Raw genomic sequence first — 21,343 nt, 5'->3', positions numbered from 1 at the left:
GATTGCTGCCTTCTATCATGTGACATGCACTAGTGACCGTTTTGCCAAAAAAGGATAAGTCTCCAACGAGATGCGAAAGCTACAGGCCAATCAGTCTAATAAATACGGATTGCAAGCTGCTAGCAAAAATATAAGCGAAAAGATTGCAAAAAGTTGCACATGAGCCGATGCATGAGAATCGAGTTGGCTTTGTTAATGGGAGATCTGTGGCGGACAATATGCGGAAATTACTCTTGACCATCGAGGAAGGTAGCAAGTTAAATACTCCAGTGGCAATAATCTCACTCAACGCAGATAAGGCCTTTGATAGGATTGAAGGGTTCTACGTGTTTGAAAATTTGAGGAGGCTGGGATTTGGGCCTAACTTTCTAGGTTGGGTAGGTCTTCTGCAAGCCCAATTGCAAGTGTACTCGCAAATGGAGTAGTCTCTGAGGCATTCCAGTTGAGAAGAGGGAAGAGACAAGGTTGCCCGCTTTCTGTTATTGTTCATTCTTGCAATGGAATCTCTGGCAATAATGCTCAGGGCGAATGAAAATATAGTCGGAGTTGGAAACATTGTGTGCTCCGGATGACCTATTGGTGGTTCTGGGGCAACCTGAACTGAGTATGCACTACCTGATCAAGACATCCGAATATTCTTTGTGGTCTCTGAATTCAAGGTCATCTGGAGTAAATAAGAGGTCCTTCTAGTCTCCAGGCAGTGCATGCGTCAAATGTTTGATAATGTGGATTTTACATGGCGTGTAGAAAAGATAAAATACCTTGGAAGCTATGAGATAAAGTCACTGCCAAAGATCAATTTTGATTACCTGATGTCAAAGCTGAGGGCAGATATTGATTGGTGGTCGCTTCTAAGGCTTTCTTTAAGGGGCAAAATAAATTGCGTTAAGATGAACGTGGCACCAAGAGTCAATTATGTTCTGTCCAGGCTCCCATTGAAAACATCCAAATTGATATTTAAGGAACTTGATGGTCTAATGCAATGATTCCTATGGAATGGCAAGCAACCTAGAATTGCCTTGAAAAAGATGCAATTACCTCTAAAACAGGGGGGTTTGAACTTGACATTTTTTTTCAGAGTACCACCTAGCATTTTCAATGAGGCATTTGACTTGCATGTTAGAGACTGAACCGAACAGTTGGGCTGAGTTAGAATCCAATTGTGTATTCCAGCAGGAACCCTGGGCCTTATCGACTACATCAAAGGGGTGCCGACACCTGAGCCCACTTACTGCCTTTTTATGTGAATGCTGGAAATCGTTATCCAAATTCCTGGAGTGTGACCCTTTTATCAACCCAGATGCATCAATCTGGCTGAATCCATCCAGAATCAGACGGGGGAAGGTGCTATTCTGGTTTCCTAGTACCTAAGTGGGATCCTATATATCAAAGACCTCCTGGAGAACGGATCACGGGTCTCATTCACTCAACTAAAGAGGAATTTTAGATCAGTGGATTGCAGCTATGCCGAATACAGACTACTACAAGGCTTTATCTGCCAAACTTGAACTTAGGCCTGAAGATTGTGGACAAAATGCAGCCTGGCTTACATTGGAACTTTGTGCCCGAGCAAATCATCCAGCTGCCACTGTGTATGACATCCTCGCATCCAAAAGGAAGGGCGTCTCTGAACTTGCAGCGGCTGGGCCGATGAACTGAATGAGATTAGTACCGCGTGCTGGTAGAGATGTTGCAACAATGTCCGGTTCTAGAGCATGGACTGGGGGCTAAGAGCTACACAAACCAAGCTACTGTTTAGATCATACTGGTCGCCAGAAAGAATGTTTAAAAGGGGACTTTCAGATAGTGACATGTGATGAAGTGTAACCAGTCAGTGGGCACTCTGGGTCGCCTACTGTTGTTTTGTGTGAAAACTAGAACTTTCTGGTAAGATGTTTGTGAGCGGATGGGTGTGGTGCTCCAATGTTTGATCCCGAGGATGGCAACGTGTCAACGTATGAAAAAGCTATTTTAAAGTATAAAGATGAGTCTGACAAATTCAATGGCCTTTGGCGTCTATTATTCAACACTTATGGTTAATTGTCACTTTAATCATTTACTGCATGAGTTATGTACAGTTTATATGATGCCCCATTGTACCGACTGTATATAAACTGGTTGCATTGCTGTTTCACATGTGTACCATGTTGGATGGATATTTGACAGCGGCCAATTATTAGAGTACGTTTTTATTGTTGAAAATGTTTTTTTGTGGTTTTTCTTTGTTCTTTTTGCATACATTTCACAAACACTGCTGTACAGGTATTGTTATATTAAGTTTGCTAGATTCTATAGTTAATTTGTTTTGATTGTACTGTTTTTCATGCATATGGTTATAAAATAAAACCTTTAAACCTTAAAATGCATTGGGGCTCGAGTCGAGAATAGGAAATACATTTTCAGCAAAGAACTTTTTTGGATGAGGTCCTTTCCTTTGGATTTTCACCACTGTGAGGATAATTCAATAGAGTTCATGAATGTAAGACCCCCTTCCTACGTAGGTATCCGCATTCTGCACATTTACGTGCACTGCAGGCATACCCATGACTATACTAATTTGATGCATGTCTTACCCCCAATGTTGCAGTTGCTCTTTTTTGATCGCTAGTGCCACTAGAAGCCTGTTCATTTAATTTAACTATTACGTTTTTGACCAACATTTGCAAGGCGTCTGTTTTCTCATCAAAAATGCACTTAAGCTGCTTTATGATGGCACGAGTTCAAGCATCGGTGTGCTTTAATTATTTTAGTTGCAGGCTGGATAGTGAATATTCGTTTTATAAAAAAGCTATTTTTTTCTTTCAGGCCAAGTCTGCGATTCAGTCTTTGATTGACAACCACCAAAGAACTCCTGGTAACATCCTCCGTGCTCTCTTAGAACGGTTCCACCGGCGGGAAAAGCAAGATTGAAGCGCATTTGTGTCAGTCTGTGTGCCTAGGGTGCAGTGATTGCAAACTAAGTACAGTATGCAATTTCTGCACATAGAGTTCAGAGCCCTTTCCAGATCTAACATAATTGTGAAAAGCCAGGACCGCTGATGGGCTTGTGGACCACATTCTGTGAGCCAGGACTAAGACATCACAAGTATTTTGCGTAACGAGTGTCAATGTTATATGTACACAAAACACTATGTATTGTAACATTTAAAATGAGGACAACTTTTTATTACACAGTTTGTTATTTTGTCCTCTGTGGAAAGCTGCAGCCGTTCCAACCGCAAGCTCAGAACACTTACTATGTAAGCCTTCTTACAGTAACCTTTGTGGTGAGCAGTTTGGCGACAAGAATGGCTGATGAATTGTTGCCATGTTTTTCCCAGCTTTTGTAGATGTTTCTGGTCGTCACAGGCACCCATTTCAAGATGCAACATTGAGACTACGGGAGAGTTGTTCTGCAATGGGGTGCGCTTTGAAAATGTGTTTTTAAAAATGGTTGTCATTTGAGTACACACAACCAGAATGGCATTTGATTGATATTTCTGGGGTATAGTCTGTTTTTTCTGTGACCATCATGTCTTGGTGCAGGAACTTCCCAACAAACGTACTATGACATTCGCTTACTTGTATTAATGGTGCATTGTGCATACTCGTGTACATATGACATGTTCATTCTTTGAGGGGCTTTATTGGAAGTCTTTACCTTGATTTCTTATCTTCACTGTGAGAAAACAATAGCTTTTGTGTAACGTTTTCTTGCCATCTTTCCTTACATCTTTGTTTACAGGTTTTTCTAAAATCTAGTCCTAAAAAACCTCGGCTCCAAGTGAAATTAAACCAAATCTGTAAATCTACTTTGAATCAGACAAGGGTACTTTGTGTATTTTCCAAATATCACGCATATAGCTAAGAAGACCTTTTGCAAATGTAGCAAAATTAACGATTGTAAAGTATCAAATTAAGCAATTCAGACAAGAACCTGTGTTTTTAGAAAATGCAGCGAGTTCCTGTGTACCAAAGTATGCTTCTTACAATAAGGGATGAAGCTTGGAATAACTTGTTGGTGAGATTAGAAAAGTGACACAGAGCTTTGTGGCAGTGAAGAGACAGAGCATAACGGAACAATCTTTGGATCAGTGCACGTTTAAGTATTTGCTTTTGTATTCTAAAAAATTGCTGTAAATATTCTGCAGTGCTTGAAGCAATCGCTGTGAATTTATGTTCACTGTAAATGCAGCATCTTTAATGGCAATGTAATCTAGATGCTACAGAACAGTCTTGCTATGAAGAACAGCTTGGTATACATTAGGATTTAATAGACCCTATATTTATAGCAAAGAGTACATTGCGTATTTGTACTTGTTTGCTGTCTTTCTGCTGGATTGTATACTAAACCTGTGGCCTTGTAAGTGGCCGGAATTCGAAATTCACTTGGCGATGTTTACTGCCATTTTCAAGCATTTTGTTTGTAATGGTACATTCCAAAATGTAATCAGATGTATCTGTGCTGCACACTTTTATCAACAGCATGAAGTTTAATTCATACATTCACTGTGTTTCGATCAAAGAGCGGCATTCTTTACTAGAAGGAGTGGGCACCAATGATGTGATCTTCCAAGGTATGTCCTAAAAGAGAGCGAAGAGTGCAGCAAGTGCTTCTTCGATCTTTCTGTTTTATAAACTAGAGATTAGAAGACCTCACAGAAACACTTTGTTAGTGGCAAGGTAAGTGAAATGCCATGGTGCTTTTCGCAACTTTGCATTATCGAGTTTGAGCATCTGACAAAATGGCATAGATGGGGAATTATTCTTAAAATGTTTCCTTGTTCAGAAGAGCGTGTATGAATTATGCTATCCTATTGGGATATGGGCATCCATAATCTTTACTAAAGATGAAATGTGTCCTAAGAGGCTAAAGTGTGAGGTTATGTCTTGGGTAATAATTGATGATTTAATTTCTCCATCTGTGCCTGTTAAAGCCCGTTTAGAAAGTAGGGCACATATGTTCCTTGCTTTTGTTTTCTCTTTTGTTTAAACTATTATTTATAGTGAATGTAAAATGATATTGCAGGGAAATAAAGGAAATTATATATATATATACTATGAAAGTTTTTCAACCTTTGAATGATTGTCCATTAGTTATTTAGAGCGTGTTTTCTCCAAGCCTGTTTAAGTAGGTTAATGTAAGTGAAGGATAATTTAATGAAGGCACTATTGAGATTAAAATGATCTACAAGAGGATGCTTTGGTGATGTCACTTTTTTACCTCCAAATGTAATTGTGATTCTTACTGACATCCATCGCTGAACTCTATATTGTGTCCCGAAAAACACATTATAGTCTGCAATTAATTCGTGTGTACGAGAAGTATTGTATTCAATTTTGCATAACCCTCTTGAGTATGTAAGAACATATGAAAGTACAACAATGCTGTTTTATAAACCATGCGAACTGTGGTTTGTACATGTGCCCTCTGGCCAGCACAAATGTTCAATCCATTATCAGTTTGTAGTATTTGAATTTTGTGTACTATAAAATCAGTTATTTTTGTAACTTTGGCTCAGTTGCAACTTTTGATGCATCTTAGCCTTGCCCTGGATAGAAAGTGGTAGTTTAGTCATAATCAGAGTTTACACCTTTATTGAACTCCAGCGATAATTTTCTGGGACCGCATGGATGCTTTACACCTTAATTTGTTTTTATCCTTGCAGGGTAGTATTATTATTAAAGTACAGAATGATTATGTATCATGCACACCCAGCAATTCCTTTTTTTCTTTCTTCACATATTCAGCTCTAATTTTCATTCTAATGACATAGCTCAAGCATTTGAAGTTGAGGCACAAATACATTGACTTCGCTCTCTAGTGCATGAGGAAGTGTTCCACTATGAAGTAAAGCCCCTCTGCTTGGAGTCGCATATGAATTTTAGACTGTGAGCACACATGCATAGGGTGGATGAAACCGTGGACACTTACTGCAGTAATCGACCTTGTTCATTGGTTGGGGGTTTTCCTTCCTTCCCTGGATAACTGATGTCTCTTACCATCAAGAAATTCCTTTTTGTTTTTGGCATTTTCTGGCATTTTCTAAATTCAACCTGTCTAACTGACACTCAAATGCAAAATATCCAATCCTAGTCAATGTCATTGTTTTGTATCAGACAACAACACTGAAAGCATAAGTGTTGACATCACTGTACACCTCTTCTCGGTCACCTATTATGATGATTGAGAGTATAGCCTGATATCTATTAATCGTAGACTCCCTTTGCTGGTTCTGCACAATTAAAACCTCATGCTTTTAAAGAAAGGCAAAACAATCTGTTTCACAGTGATGAGGTTTTCAGATTTGGAGTTATTTTTGAACTTTTAAAAAATGTATTCACAAGAGTCAAACAATGCTGAAATCATCTGCATTCTACTCCACCCCTTTTCTAGGTTCAAAAAGTGTTTGAAATGAGCTCTCTGTTACATACATTTGTGATAACACCCACGTCGACTTCACTTTGTAGCCCACATCACACTGCCTAGCAGTGGTCAAAAAGTGATGAATACTCTCACCACCATATCTGAACCTGTCCAGACCCATGCCATGTATCCATTATCCAAGTGCTCCATCCAACTCCCTGGAAATGTCCCACCCCACTCAAACCGCATACACATAATGGGTGATAGAACAGTACAATGCAAGACAACTAAGTCACCCCACTCAGCACGGTCTCTAATAAATCTTTGAAACAGATCCCAAATGTTACAAGGACAGAGATTCTGCTGCATCAAGTATCAGTAATTCTTTTCCATCGCAAAACTCCGGGTTAAGTCTTGAAACCATGTATGAGCCATAAGGGGTGGGTAATTAGACCATTATATAAAAATACTCAATTTGGCCATAATCATGTACATAGATAAAAGTTTGCTATGGTCTTTGGAATGCCTGCTCATCCTACCAAAAAGACAACACATAAAGTCCCCAACCGCCTCCACAGTCAGTATTTGAGACATCATAGACACGATGCTGGACCAGAATTGGCAACTGCAGGGCATGGCCAGCTCTTCTCAATAAAATCCCTACCCTCTGCCTGACATTTCAGTCACCTCCCATTTCTTGTGTCATAAAACGTTGGTATTTAACGCTACCTTTTGTGTATATTGGCACATTAAGGCCTACAGCTAGTCATTTGCTTGGGGTCCCAGATCACTGTCCCATTTTAATCTGCTGGATGACTGATCTGGAGGAGTGGACTCCAGTACCATCTGGTAGAGATCACCTTGACTCCCCCTCTGGACTCTTCTGCAACCTCTGTGACACACTTTCCCTCGCCATACTTCCCTCCAGTCCAGCGCACTCAGCCAGACTCACCTTGGATGTTCTCATCCCTGCCGGCATCACCACCTCCAACCCTCTTGCCACTCCTGTACTGGTCTGATCATACTCTTCTGTCCTCTCACCTGGACCTTCTGGGTTTCCCGGCTAAGCCCCTACCTGCATTGCCAGTCTCCTCCTCTGTCATTCATTTGCTGCTTTTGCTGCCACCTTCATTTCCCCCCCCCCCCAACTCCTTCCTTTGACTCTCATTCTGACACAGCCCTTACTAACCTTCAACTCTCCATCTGCAACACTCTCGACATCCTTACCCCTGTCATGAGGATCTGCAAGAAGCCTGCCTCCAAGCGCAACACCTGGTATGGCTCTGACCTGGCTTCTCTGAAATGTAAGTGCAGAGCTGCTGAGCTGAAGTGGCAAGCATCAAGCACATCCTGTGACAAATTGGCCTGCCGCCTAATCTAAGGCAGTAGAGACTCTCCATCTTCACTAAGAAGAGGGCCTATATCCAAGCCTGCAGCTCTGGGGACACTAACACAGCTACTACATTCTCCATTTCTCCTCTGCCTTCCCTGGCCCTCTGCACTGCACTGGCCTCTCACTTCACTAAATCTGATCATCCTGTCCTCACTCTCCTCTACGTCACACCCTTCTCCCTCATCCGCACTCAGACCTCCCTTCACCCCCCTTCCTTCCTAATCTCCTCTTTCTTAACTAGACATGTCCGCTGTATGAAAGTCTCCTGAAAACAGGTGCGCCCCTGCTCCTCTAGAACTATCAAGAACAATACTGTTGCCCTTGCTCTAGCCTTGGCTGATTACTGTAATCACTCCTTTGACACTGTATCCTTCCTCTCACTCCTCAAGCACTCGTTTGTGCACCCTCTCCTCAAAAATCCTTCTGGTGACCCTTCCTGTCTAGCTAACTACCATGCTAGCTCTATCACCCCCTTCCTGGGCAAACTCTTGGAGAAGCTGGCCATCTCACAGCCTATCCACCTGATGAATCTGTTGGTTGTTTCCAAGACCACCAGTCTGGCTTCAGAGTTACCAGAGACACAGAAACTGCACTCCTGTGATGACTAGCTCTCTAATCTCGACTCCAACTCTCCTTACGTTCTCATCCATCTTGAGCTTTCCTCTGCCTTTTGATACAGTCAATCATGCCACCCTTATGAATCAGCTCTGTGATACCCTTGGCACCATGGACCAGGCTCTGGTCTGGTTGACCTCCTTACTCTCTGACCCGCCTTCCCAGGTTCAACTGGGCCATTTTTTCTCCTCCATTTCACCCTCCACCTGCGGTGTACCTCAGGGTTCTATCCTCTCGCCTTGGCTTTTCAACATCTACCTAGCCCCGCTAACCCATTTGATCTCCGCCTTCTCTCCTAACTTCCAGTGTTATGCAGCTGAAATGCAGCTCTCCTTCCAGCTTCCCTCCTCTGCCTCCTCCTCTTCCTGACTGCCTGTCTGCTATCTAGGCATGGTGCACTGCTAACAATCTCTGCCTTAATGCCAGTAAGACAGAGATCCTTCTTATTGGACCCCCTGCTCCTTCCTTCCCTCCCACACTCTGGCTGCCCTCTCTCCTCACCCTGCTGTGAGGCAAAAAACCTTGGTGTCATCTTTGACTCCTCTCTCTTCTTCTCTCCTCAGATTTGCCATGAAGGCCCACTTTCAGTTTCACCTCAGAGGCATTCTCTCTTTCATCACCTTCCCCCAGAAGCTCAATGTCTCCAGCGCTCTCGCCCCCTCCAGGCTGGACTACTGCAACAGCTTCTTCCTCAATCTTCTTAACTCCTCCCTTCACCCCCTTCAATTAATCCAGAATAGGACTGCAAGACTTATCCTTGGCCTCAAGCCCAGGCACCACATCTCTCCAGCCCTAGAATCTCTCCACTGGCTCCTGGTTGCTGTGAGGATCAAGTTCAAAACCATTTGCATCATCCACAAGGCTTTCTGGGGCCTGGGACCCTGCTACATCCAACAGTCTCTCCCTAAATACCTTCCTGCTGGAACCCTTCGATCTTCTAGCCCCAACTCTCTGCAGATCAGACTTTTTTCAAAGCAGAGAGTGGGAAGTAGGTCTCTCTCCCCCGCAGGTGCCACCCTCTGGGATGGCCTCCCTGACCCTCTCAGACTTGAGCTGGATCTCCTTAAGTCCCAGAAGCTTCTGAAGACCTTCCTTTTCTCTTCCTCCTTCCCCCTCCTCCCCAGCTAATGTCCACGTCTGCTGCTTGATTGGCTGCCTGGTTCCTTCAGATTCTTACAGGGCACCAGACCCTCCTCGTCCAGTCTACCCTTGCACTTGTTCTCCCCTGACCCCCACCTCAACTTGCACTTGCCTGTCCGGGCACCATCCCTCTGCACTTGCCTGGTTGTGCCTGCACCGCTTGAGCCCTTCCAGCCCCCTACCTCGCACTTGCCATGTGTCTCTTCCCTCCCCTTAATTCTCTGCATTCCCTGACACTCGCTTAGCCCACAGGCCTTTCCACCCTGACCTGCACCCCCGTGCCCTCCCCCACACTTCTTGCTACTGCACTTGCACGATCCGAATGTCACAAGGCCAAGTAGGAACATTTTTTTTTGTCATCCCTTTACCTCCCCAGTCTTGTAGCGCTTTGAAGCACATTGTGTTTAGGTGTATTATAAATACCAAACAAATAAAATAAAATAAATATAATAGTAGAGACAATCTTCCTGGCCCCAAGCAGAATTCACAATATATTGCAGAATGGGTTTTTTGGGGGTCCATGCACGAAAAGCCATGCACATCCGAAAATATTGGAACACCAATTAAAAATCGTGCCCCAATTTACTAACAAACAGTTCCTTTGTGTTGTATTGCGCTTGGATGGATGCATAGTACTTATGAAGTAAGAGACAATGCTGTGAGAATGTTGTATGAGTGAGAATGTTATGGGTGAAGGTTATATGCTGAGGCAGTTGGAGAGTTCAAGCCTGGGTGATATGTGCCAGTGGGCTCCTATGGGATAACTTGGTATAATTAAAGATCTTACCTGTGATAACTGAAGTGCCGGCGGAACAGCTTTATTTCACTCAGACACATATGTACCATCCTGGTACATATCATACATATATTTTATCCCCAATTGGGACCATGTCTGTACAATCAAGTCATCAGCTGATACACTAGGGTCTGTTATTACCCAAATACACAATACACAGCGTATATGGAAATTGCATGCGCAGCCGCTTCTAACGCTATAGTGAACAGTAAGGGTGACAACGGACACCACTGTTGCGTCCCTCGACCCAATGGAAAAGTAAGACTGTTTCCCCAATAGACTGATCCTAGTGCTTGACCATGAGTATAGAAGCTTCAATAACCGGAGTAAAAAATAACCGGAGTTGGCCCCTCCCTCCAGTGTGATGAAGAGATCCCATGACACAGAATATGCTTTTTCAGTGTCTTAACAGAGCACCAACCCAACCCACTGCATGGATAGTCGGGTTAGTTCTAGCATAGCGAATAAAAGTCTCCAATTCAAAGCCGTAGACCCTCCAGCTAGGAAGCCCCACTGATCCAAATAGATTATTGCTGATATAGGAGCTATCTATAAATCATCTAGGATGTTAGAAAAGGTTTTTGTCTCTTTGTTTTTAAGAGAAATGGGCCTATACGAGGCACACACGGTCGGGTACATCCTGGGTTTCAAAATGGGTGTAATGACAGCTTCCTGCATTGCGGGGGGAGGTAACCGGATTGCAACAACTCCTGCCACGTCTGTAATAAATAAGAGGCAACACTATGGCCAAATTCCTTAGAAACCTTTGCCGTCATCCCGTCGGAATCCCAAGGCTTTAGTGGAAGGGAGGGCCATTAGTTCCTTTATTATGTCGCTGGTTGTGATCTGGGAATCGGGAAGATCCACTGCTTCCTACCTAACTTACACTTACACAGTAGCATACCCTAAAGTAAGAGCTCAAGTCCGTGTGGGTTTGGGCTTCTCATAGAAAGCACGGAACCAGTTGACTGGCATCCAGATCCAATACTATCTCCCTGTCAGGATCTTTAATAGTAGCGATATTGGCAGGACTGTTTTCCCACCACAGCGTTTGGGCAAGGTGGCACCCCGGTCTTCCCTATTCAACACGTCATTGAGCCTGTATCAGAGTGGAAATAAACCAAACCTATGCCTGTTTCCCAGATAGTCTTCATCAAGGGGACCAAGTCTATATGGATTAAAAAAAGAAAGGTAGAACTAACTCCAGCGACATCACTTTTAGATGTGACATCCAGAAGCGCATGTGACTTAAACCACCAGGGAGGTCTCTCCACAGCCCCGTTATCAAGATTGATATTCCACAGCTCTGGTGTATGATCAGAGAAAGCATATTTCTCTCGTCATCCTCTGACACTTAGCTTTCAGCTGCTCCGATGCTAAAAACATTAAAAGACTCTATCTTTGATCACTACTTGCAACCTCATACAGACATTCTAACAAAACCGGCTTATAATCCATACTTCAGATCAACATCTTTTGAATTTAGTCGCACATGCGCCCTTGATTACATTTCACTAAGCTCTGTTTTATTACCACACGGTACATTCCTTTCGCTCAGCACGCGCTTAACGCACAAGAGCAGTACTTCTATAAATCACTATAACTCTGCCATTGTAATGCGAAAATCTATCGTTCTTAGCACGATTTATCAGTTATCTTGCCTGCTATGAGGAAATTATAAATTTAACTCCATAGCTGCCGTTTGAATTTCTTGTGTTGGCTTATAGTGCAACAGCTTTTTGCACTTATCACAGGGCTGTTTAACTCTTTTTGGGGTGCAATCACCACAAATTTGTGTGCTTTAAATCATTACATCTGATCAACTATCTTAATGTAATTTTTTCGCAATTTCAAAACCTTGGCTTTAGACCAATTTTTTAATTTAGCTTATGATATCATTTTTTTATACTAGTTCCAATGTGTTTTACTCTTGTTATTAATTTTTAAATGCAGTTAATGTTTTTGGTTTGTCCCCAAATCTGGACTACCATTGTTCTCTTTCACTGAAAAATCACCACATATATATGTATTAGGGGTGTCATGGTATTAGTTTTATGGCGGTACGATAACCTTCTTGCCAAATGACGGTATATCATGGTTATCACGGAATAGCAGGTGGAGTTAACCAATCTTAGCAAATATTTTCTAAAAGGTCATACATTGACAGATTTATTATCCCAAACAAAACCAGGCACCCAGGGCCAGAAGTGGGCTTTTCAACATACTTTGCACTGAAATGCCACCTCTTGCTTCCACCAAACACAAACACACGTGTGGAGAGGAGGAGGAGGAGGAAGAGGGGGAGGGGGGGCTGCTGCGACTGGTAAAGCAAACTGGATAGCTTTTCTTAAGTGGTCATTTAGGCTTTTAGCTCCCCACTGCCTACTGGTGAAGATGAACATGTTGCCATCTTTATAACCTGCAGGATGCTGATGGTAGTATACGCTTGTGTGCATACACACGCACGCTCTCTTTACGTTACAGCCTTTAGTTTACTTGCGGGCCAAAAGGTGTTCAGTAATCACGGACATCTTACCCTTTGGTGTGGCAGCAGGGAATAACCACAGAGAAGTGAATTTCGCAGTGTGACTTATTATATGTAAATTCAATGATGGAACCAGGGAAATCCCCCATTGTCATATGTTTAGCAAACATTATCCATTATAAATATATAAACCCCAAAGCCACCAACCCAAAGTAAACCCTTTTTCCTTCTTGGCACTGTATTTATTCTTCCTATTGCTAACATACTGATTTTGTGTCTGGTCAGACTCATGTGGTTTATGGAATGGCATTAAAACTGCTCCAACTGAAACTACTTGGCAGATGGCACATCCAATAGTGCAAGACCAAGACTGCACAGCAATTGCTTACTGCAGCCTTTCCAAATCAGATTGAAAAGCACAGTTAACGGTATAAACGGTATACCGGTATAAACAATGTGACGGTTATTATTGTTCAATTAAGTGGTTCACGGTATCTTTAACGGTATACCGTTATACCATTACATCCCTAATATATATATATATGTTCACCTTTCTGCTATATTGTCCTTCCTCCTCGTGTTCCTGTCTCTATCGGCTAGGACAGTTGCAGTCTGCCCTATCCCTAAATCATAGCAATTTTCCAGTTTCTTCACTCACCTTTTGTTCTCCCGACCCTCGCGATGACTGCCTTCTTCAGGTTTTCATCTGGTCAGCTGCCCGTAGGAATGGGAATGGAGATGTTTATAAACACGGGTCCCTTCAGGCCCCGACTGCAGTCTCAATTATACTACCATTGTCTACGGGGAGCTTCACAGTCTACTTATTTATTTTTATTTATTTATGTATTTGTATAGCGCTGCAGCCCGCGGGCATCAGAGCGCATTACATAAAGACAGACATGGTTATTCAGGTAAACGGGAAATGGCTGAAATGGCGAAGGACTCGTGCTATTACTTTGTGTCAACGGCCATTAGGTGTTTTATAATTATATAATCAATAATCGATGGCTGAAACCATCCTCACGCTACCAAGTGTACAGGAGGGTGAAGCGTCCTCTGACGGGCTCATAGGTCAGAGCTTACCCTCATGTACCTGTAAGACAAGATAGCTGCACCTTGAGGAGGTTGGGGTGCAGGATTCACATACTCCAACACAATTCAAATAAGGACAACTCAAGGATTTGGCAAAGAGACTGCTAAATTCATAAATGTTTATTTCATGCCACTGCTGACACAGTGCACACCCAGCGTTGTGGTCAAGTTCCCTAGTTCAACCACCCACAGCTCCACTCAGAGCTCACTCTTATAGCAAAATGAGAGGGAGCATTCTGCCCCCACCTTCCTTACACAGTCTAGGCAACCTCATAGTTAAGCATTAGCTCACTGGGCAATTAATTTTTAATTGAACTAAACCTTCAGAATGAAATATGCTCTAGCATGCATTTCTGACGTTTCTCTGGTGCTCTGCTCAATTATAGTTGATGCAGCTGGATTCTTCAGATAAGGTTCTCGAACAGGCCCAATTGAATGTTTGGTTACTGCCTTTTGGTCAAAGTTCTGACAGCTTGCTACCCTTGAATGTTTCAACATAAAATGACCGCATCCTACACACTCTGCTCATTTTAGCCACATTTTTGGTTACATGCATTTTCAGTAAAGGCATTTGGCAGCGCTATTTTCTGTCTGTGTACAGAAAATCTTATTGTCCATTCTGTGCCTTGCCACCTTAACACACCATGATAAGGACATTTTTGGACCTTAGAAACATGATGTCCTTTGAATACCTATATATATCAACATTATGAATACCATTTTCACATAATTACAATACCAAATTAGTCCATACAAATTTCTCTGCTTAAGTTTAAGAAGGGGGGGGGCTGCCCTCCACTTCATTCACTTGTCGATTCAATATATCTTTAATTTGGGTCCTCCAGTACAATACGTTGACTCGTTGGTCTATAAATTCATATAAAGTAAAACTTGCATAATATTTGGCATTTCCATTCTCAGTTGAGATCAATGAATTTTCATAAAATGAAATTGCATGTTCCTTTGTCCAGTTTTAGAATGGCAAACCTTATCATATTTGACAGTATTAGACCCCCTCCTTTCTTTTCAGAATCCTCCCTGTCTTCCAAGGTATAAAAACAATTGATCCTTATACTGTGTACAATGCGTGGGTTTGCTCAGCTCGAAAGCAAAATTGAAAGCCGCTGACCTTCACTGCCAATGCGAGCGAATAGCCCTTCAGACCATAGTGGCATTAGAAATATTTTTGAAAAACAAATGAATTGTTTGCTGCCGTCCACCAATGCCACGCGAAATTTCTAGTGATTTACTTTTTTTATGAAAACAGTTAGTTTACTTTCAAAAGCCTTATTTATAATGTTCCTCTGGAGAACTTTGCACTCTTCCAGCGACTCCCACTGCCAGCCCACACCACCTTTCAGCTCAGCCCATCTCCTGTTCACACAGCAAACCACGTAAACATTATTTTGCAAGGAGCGAGTCTCGAGCCCTGACAAAATGTGCTTGTACGAGAATGTCCGAGCAAGCCCTTCTGCAACCCCTCCTGCCAGGCCGCGTTCCACTGAACCCTTGACCCCAATTCTCCTTGAACGCATCTGGTTTCCAGACCCTAACCCTGCACCACGTCAACCTCACCCCCCACATACCTATTCTGGATTGGTCATATATTCTGGTAATGCTGACACCTACCTTCACTGCGTTTGAAATCATAAGACTCTGAGGGCTGCAAATCAAAGATTGGCCCCTGTGATAAGACATCCGATAGTGAAGGCGCTCACTCCCCACTCTGATCTACACACTTATCCTAGACATGCATTAAATAATGATCATTGCTATACCTTTTGTATATATTAGTGGCCTATAATGTTTTGTACTATCCCACTTTGGGTCACTAGCGAGGTGAAGACTGTGTGGGTCATGCCCCTGAGGTAACCTGCAGGGCTCAGGGTTGATAGCTGACAGGTCTGGCACATCGCTGTGTGAAAGGGGATGGAGTGACACATGTTAGTTTAGGACAGAATATACTGTGACTGGGTACTTGTTTATTAGGAGGCACTCTGGGGTGATCAGCAAGGAAGGGTCACACTTCTGGTACATCAAAAGAATAGCTTTGGAGGGGCGCAAGGTTGAACAAGCAGTAATTTTCCAGCCGCGTGGGTGAGAGGTGCAGGAGCACATCTGTTGAGATGGATGAACTACAAGTCATGATTTGGCCCAGTCACACACAGGACAGTGATCTCAGAGGAAGAATGAAATTAATACATTCTTTGTTCACAACATCTTGTCTGGGCGTATTCATGAGGAAGGGACTTGGGAGGCACAGGCGCAGGAGGAAAAAGGTTGGGGCTGTCAGTGCTTGCTGTGTGTGGCGCTGCTGAGGGGAGGTAAGACTTTGCAATGCCAGAATGCGGTCTAGTCCAAAGTTGGAGTCGAGGGTACACAAGATGGAGTCCAAGTTTGTCTAGCAATAGCCCGCCTCTGCTTATGTCGGGGCCTTCTTCCCCATGGCTGCAGAAGGGCAAAGGAGGTGTCCCGCATGAGTGCAAGAGCAAGGGGTCACTTTAGTGTAGAATGTATGCGGGATGGGGGCTCAATGACCCACTCCTTCCTTACATTAGCAACGACCCCCAACATTGTATGGCATTCTGAAAAAGGCACTTGTTGAAAAAAAATTGACAAAGAGGATGGATTTCAAAAAACAAATTGGACGCTTTATTTGGACACTTTATATAGACATTGTTGAACAAAGAAATGGATGCTAATCATTTGAAACGGGAAGTGAACTGTTCCACGAGCTCTGCTTTAGGTGGGCAGGGCACGTTTGCAATGTTTTGTGGCAATGTATGTGTCCTCGGAACAAAATTGTGCATGATTCTGTGAGTATGTATGTCCAATACAGTCATAATAAGATCTTCCACAAAATCGAATTCCATTTCCTGGTATATTGGCTTGACCACCCATTTTTTGTTTCTTTTCGTAAAGGCCATTGTGTAACAAAGCATCCAAAAGTTTCCCACAGTCCTTGATTGTTCATGCCTACGTTCTCGTTATGCGCTAATACCGCTAGTAATGTCCTATGTTGCATCCCGTCTATGCTGAAATGCTAACTCTTGGGCCTGTACTTTAGGCACATATTGAGGAACACCTCCAAATCTCCGTGTGACATAATTCTGTGAGTCCCTTCAGATCTCTTGATAGTTTATCAAACACGATCTTCTCAAGAGCTTTGTGGGGTGGTGAAGATGGAATTGACCACTTCCTCTTGTGTTCCTGCTCCGGCGACAAATGTCCATGTGCACACTGGTGGAAATGTCGGTTTTCTGTCCAAGAGTGAACATTGGAACAGTGGTGCATTAGTGACCGCCATTTCTCTTGTAGAATTTCCACAGATCCACCACAAGTTTTGGAGCTCCACCAAAGATGGTTGCTGAAAGACTGGGACCGCTGTAAAATATTTTCAGAACCTTTTGTTTTTTCCAGCAGCTGAGATTTTTTTTATTGATTGATTTGGCAACATGCCATACATCAGATTGATGGTAAATATTTGGAAACTGCTATCTCATGGTCTTAGCTATTGAAACATGTCTGTCTGTGGCTTTGAGGTCAATTTGCATTCCCCTGGATTGGAGATCTTCCAGGGACTTGATGAAACCATGTTTCTCCATGGCCACTGAGGATTTACATTCAGGCAACTGCACGACCACCAAACTCACCATTTATTTAGTTTCCATGTCCTGAAAGTGGTATGTGCAGTACTTTGCTGAAAATCCGGGGCTGTCGCACTGTCCATCGCCAGCTAGCCTGAACCGTTTGTCAGAGAATGTCCTTTTATTTGACATTTGTTCAATTTTCCATGCTTCACTAATAGCAGGGAATAAATATTCACGTTGATATTTGTAGTACTGCGTTTTTAGAAAGGAACTGGAGTCCCACAAATTGACAGAAACTGGACAACTTATTCAAAGTAGAGCCACTGAAAAATAAAGCTGCTGCACACAGTAGATTTCCAGCAGCCACTTTCCCCAGCATCGGTTGAGCGGACCATGAACATTTTGCATGGAGCAGATCACAGGTGGCTTGTATTTTCAGGTTAGTGCCGTGTGATACACAAGTCAAATTCAACAATGGCTTCCTGCATACCCCCCCACCTTCTCTGGATGGACACATTTCAGCATCAGTATAATCTCCATCAGGCAGCTGTCAAATACAATCTATTTGGGCTCCTCTATTAGACTATTGTCCTGCATGAATGTGGTTTGTGACTCAACTGTGGTGGATATATCGGCTGAACAGGACGCACTGTAGTCGAGATCTTTGACAAGTTCCTCGGTTAATTGTGTTGAGGCTTCAGTCTTGTTTTATTTGAACACGAATCGGAAAAAACATCAATGTCGATTTGTTTGTTGGGTAGCCCTTTTTTGCTGGTGTTGATTGTGTTAAGTGGTCTGCAAGTAATTCAAAAGCATCATCATTATATTCAGTTTCGTCTTCATCTTGTGGCGTTCTCACATTGTAGCAATGGTCCAACAACACTTTGCTGGCTTCGCCGTTCACATTCAATTCATTTTCTGGCCATAGGGCATAAGCATCTCGAGTCTGCTTATTGATTTGAACACGCTGCGCCTCAAATAATAGTTGCTCCATGGTGAAATCAGTTTGGCAAACAGCATCTCTGGCTTTAGTAGCTGTCTGTGTCATCAAAGTTCGTTTACTTCTGGGCCTCTAGGAGATGGGTTGTGAAAATATGTTCAATGTAAAAACAACATACAGTATATAGCACTTTAGATTTTTTTAAAAGCATTTTATGAAGACACCAGCCCATAACGCTTTTTGTAATCGCAATTGTTTGCTAGTTACCCTTGCTTTCTTGATTTTCTTTGAAACCATGTTCTTCACTGCAACGACTGCACCAGCAATTTGGTCCACCACCTCGGATCCACATGCCGCCTCTTCTATTTCCCGATCTTGGATACATGCCTAGAATAGAATATTGATTAAAAAAAAGTAAATCGTATTTGAAATCAAATTATTTCCTTGCACACACGGCTTACATAGATTCCCTTGTACACTGTGTACGTCATTTAATCAAAATATACATTTCGAATTTCTCCTGATTGATGGCTAGTATACCAGATCAGAGATCACTGTGTGAAACCCACTGATTGTAATGTTGCACTCAAGCATTTTGCAAAAGATGCTAGTTTATAATAATGTCACTGTCTAATAGTATCAGATGTACAATATACTTTAATTCAAGGGAACTGTCAGTACGCATATATCAGGCTCCGGATCAGCTTGAAAGGATGATGTAATAGTAGTCGAAATACCAGCATCACCCTGTAACGCAGTACTTGTTTTATTATGGATGAAAAAAGTGAAATTGAACACACACAATGGTGTGCAGACAAAGGAACATGTAAATAAAAACCTATAAATGAAACATTATGTAAACGAACGACAGGATATGTAAACTATGTCATATTATCTCTAATTCCATGCATAGTATATTTCCGGAACTGAATAGCGAAATAAAACTACATGATATGTGCTCGAAGTTGTTGTTGAATCTGGGAAAGGCATGGATGCAGAATCTTGCTCCTTCATGTTCAGTGCATTGTCATGGAATTGTAAAGGGAAAATTAGACTTGAATTAGAAATGCTAACCTAAAGAAATTGACATGTAAAGCAACCGATTACGTAAACATTATGCGTATGTTCAAGGGCATTGTAGCATAGTTATCTGTGCCCATAAATAGTTTTCTATGATGCTCCTAACACCAAGGACCGATGTATAGCAAAATGGGGTTTAGTTATAAAGCAATACAATCTTGTAAATATGAGAAGTATTATAAAAAAAACACCATTCCGTCCACGTAGTGTAACGAAGGAAGGGGCAAATTAGCCCCCCGTAAATTCTACACGCGATGAACCGCTTGCTCTTGCACTAGTGGGGAACACCTCCATTGCCCGTCTGCTGCCCAAGGTGTAAGGCCTCAGCTGGAGCAGAGGTGGGACTATTGTAAGACACACTTGGACTCCATTTTGTGTACCCTCGACTCCATCTTTGGACTAGGCCGTGATTTGTCACTACGAAGTCTCCTTGCCCCTCTGCAGTGCCCCGCACTGCAAACACCAACCGCCCCCACCTTTTCTGCGCGGCTCAAGTCCCTTTCTCATGGATGCGTTGAAGCTAACTGCAACAATTAATACTGTGTATCATATTATTCTTCCTCTGAGATCACTGTCCGGTGTGTGAACCATGCCTTGGAGCCATCCATCTCCACAAACCTGCTCTCTCACCCCCTGCTGTTGGAAAATTACTGCTTGTGTAACCCTGTGCCCCTGAAGGTATTCTCTTGATGTAACAGAAGTGTGCTCCCACTGTGCTGACCACCCCCTGAGTGCCCCCAATAAACTCAGACCTCTGCCACAGTATATCCTGTCCTAAACCAACATGTGTCAGACCACCCCCCATTTCGCATAGATGTGCCAGACCAGCCCCGTCCCCAGGTTATCACAGAAAGTAAGACCCCAGCAACCCTCACCTTATGAATGACTCAATGTGAGAAAATGAAGTTTTTGTATAGACAATCTGTAAGCCTCTAAGATTTACTGAAAGGTATATTGATTCAGTGTTTATCGTATTTTTACAATATATGGGGGTTGTGTGGCCCTCTTTTTGATGAGGGGGGCCTAAGTCATGAGGGGATGTAGCAATTTGAGAAAAACGGGGACCTAGGCTACCCCACCTGTCTGACACTTGCCGGAATGGATCCAGCACACTTAACAGATCACAGCAAGTGGTCTGTACATAAGAGAGCACCCAATATGCATGTAGCACAATAACAATTTTTATTCATGTGATTTAAAAATAGCATGACAAAGCTATCATCAAAACCTTTTTCCTGCCTGTAGTTATCGGGGATATACACTGTTTAAGGCATCTAAAAAAAAAATACATACATTGATTCTTTGCATTCAATTTTTTGCAGTGTGGGTTAGTACATGTGGTTACTTAGAATGTGGTTGGGTTGACCTCACATCTGTCTAGTCGTCACTAAATGGTGTTTCTGGCACATAGTAGGTGGCTGGTGTTCTAGTGCCGTCTTCAGGACGATTGTAGTGGACTGGGTAGTGTCACCGATGTACCCCAGAGTTGGAACATCTAAAGGTAGAGAGTTAAAAATTAGAACATGGGTGTGTCTCTACAGGGACAATGGTGCCTGGGAAGTGTGCTGGGCATGATCCTACCTGAGCCATTGCTTTTTAGTGTCCCAGGTTGGTGAAGAATCTTATTCGAGTTCTTCGCTCGAAGCGCTTTCTGTGCGCTTTGTATGATTTGATCCTGTGTATCTAGGATCTGGTCTTCAGTTAAGTAGCTGTTGAAGAAGATAATTATCTGGTGAGATATATTTAACGTGCATCTAACGCCATTTCTGGCTGTGGTGGTGAACAACTACTCATGCTTGCTATTTGGCAGTGGTAATGTGCTATTATCAATGGCTCTGATCTACTCCGAGCTCCATGCGTGCTTGG

The 21,343-nt window shown here is 42.7% G+C and overlaps 1 protein-coding gene across 2 annotated transcripts in view; it reads left to right on the top strand.

Annotated features, from left to right (window-relative positions):
- TMEM68 (transmembrane protein 68) overlaps window positions 1-5,178 on the top strand; it is a 410,518-nt gene extending 405,340 nt beyond the window's left edge. Inside the window, exon 7 of one of the 2 annotated variants that reach the window (XM_069621059.1) lies at window positions 2,806-5,178. In XM_069621059.1, the coding sequence (XP_069477160.1) occupies window positions 2,806-2,910 (105 nt within the window). In that variant the 3' untranslated portion in view covers window positions 2,911-5,178. The remainder of the gene's footprint in view (window positions 1-2,805) is intronic. The other variant, XM_069621060.1, reaches the window with a different exon arrangement.
- Window positions 5,179-21,343: the final 16,165 nt, after the last annotated feature.

Source organism: Ambystoma mexicanum, chromosome 5q (genome assembly GCF_040938575.1).
Source record: "Ambystoma mexicanum isolate Mex_15411 chromosome 5q, UKY_AmexF1_1, whole genome shotgun sequence".
NCBI lineage: Eukaryota > Metazoa > Chordata > Amphibia > Caudata > Ambystomatidae > Ambystoma > Ambystoma mexicanum.
This window is presented reverse-complemented; position numbering and strand designations above follow the sequence as displayed.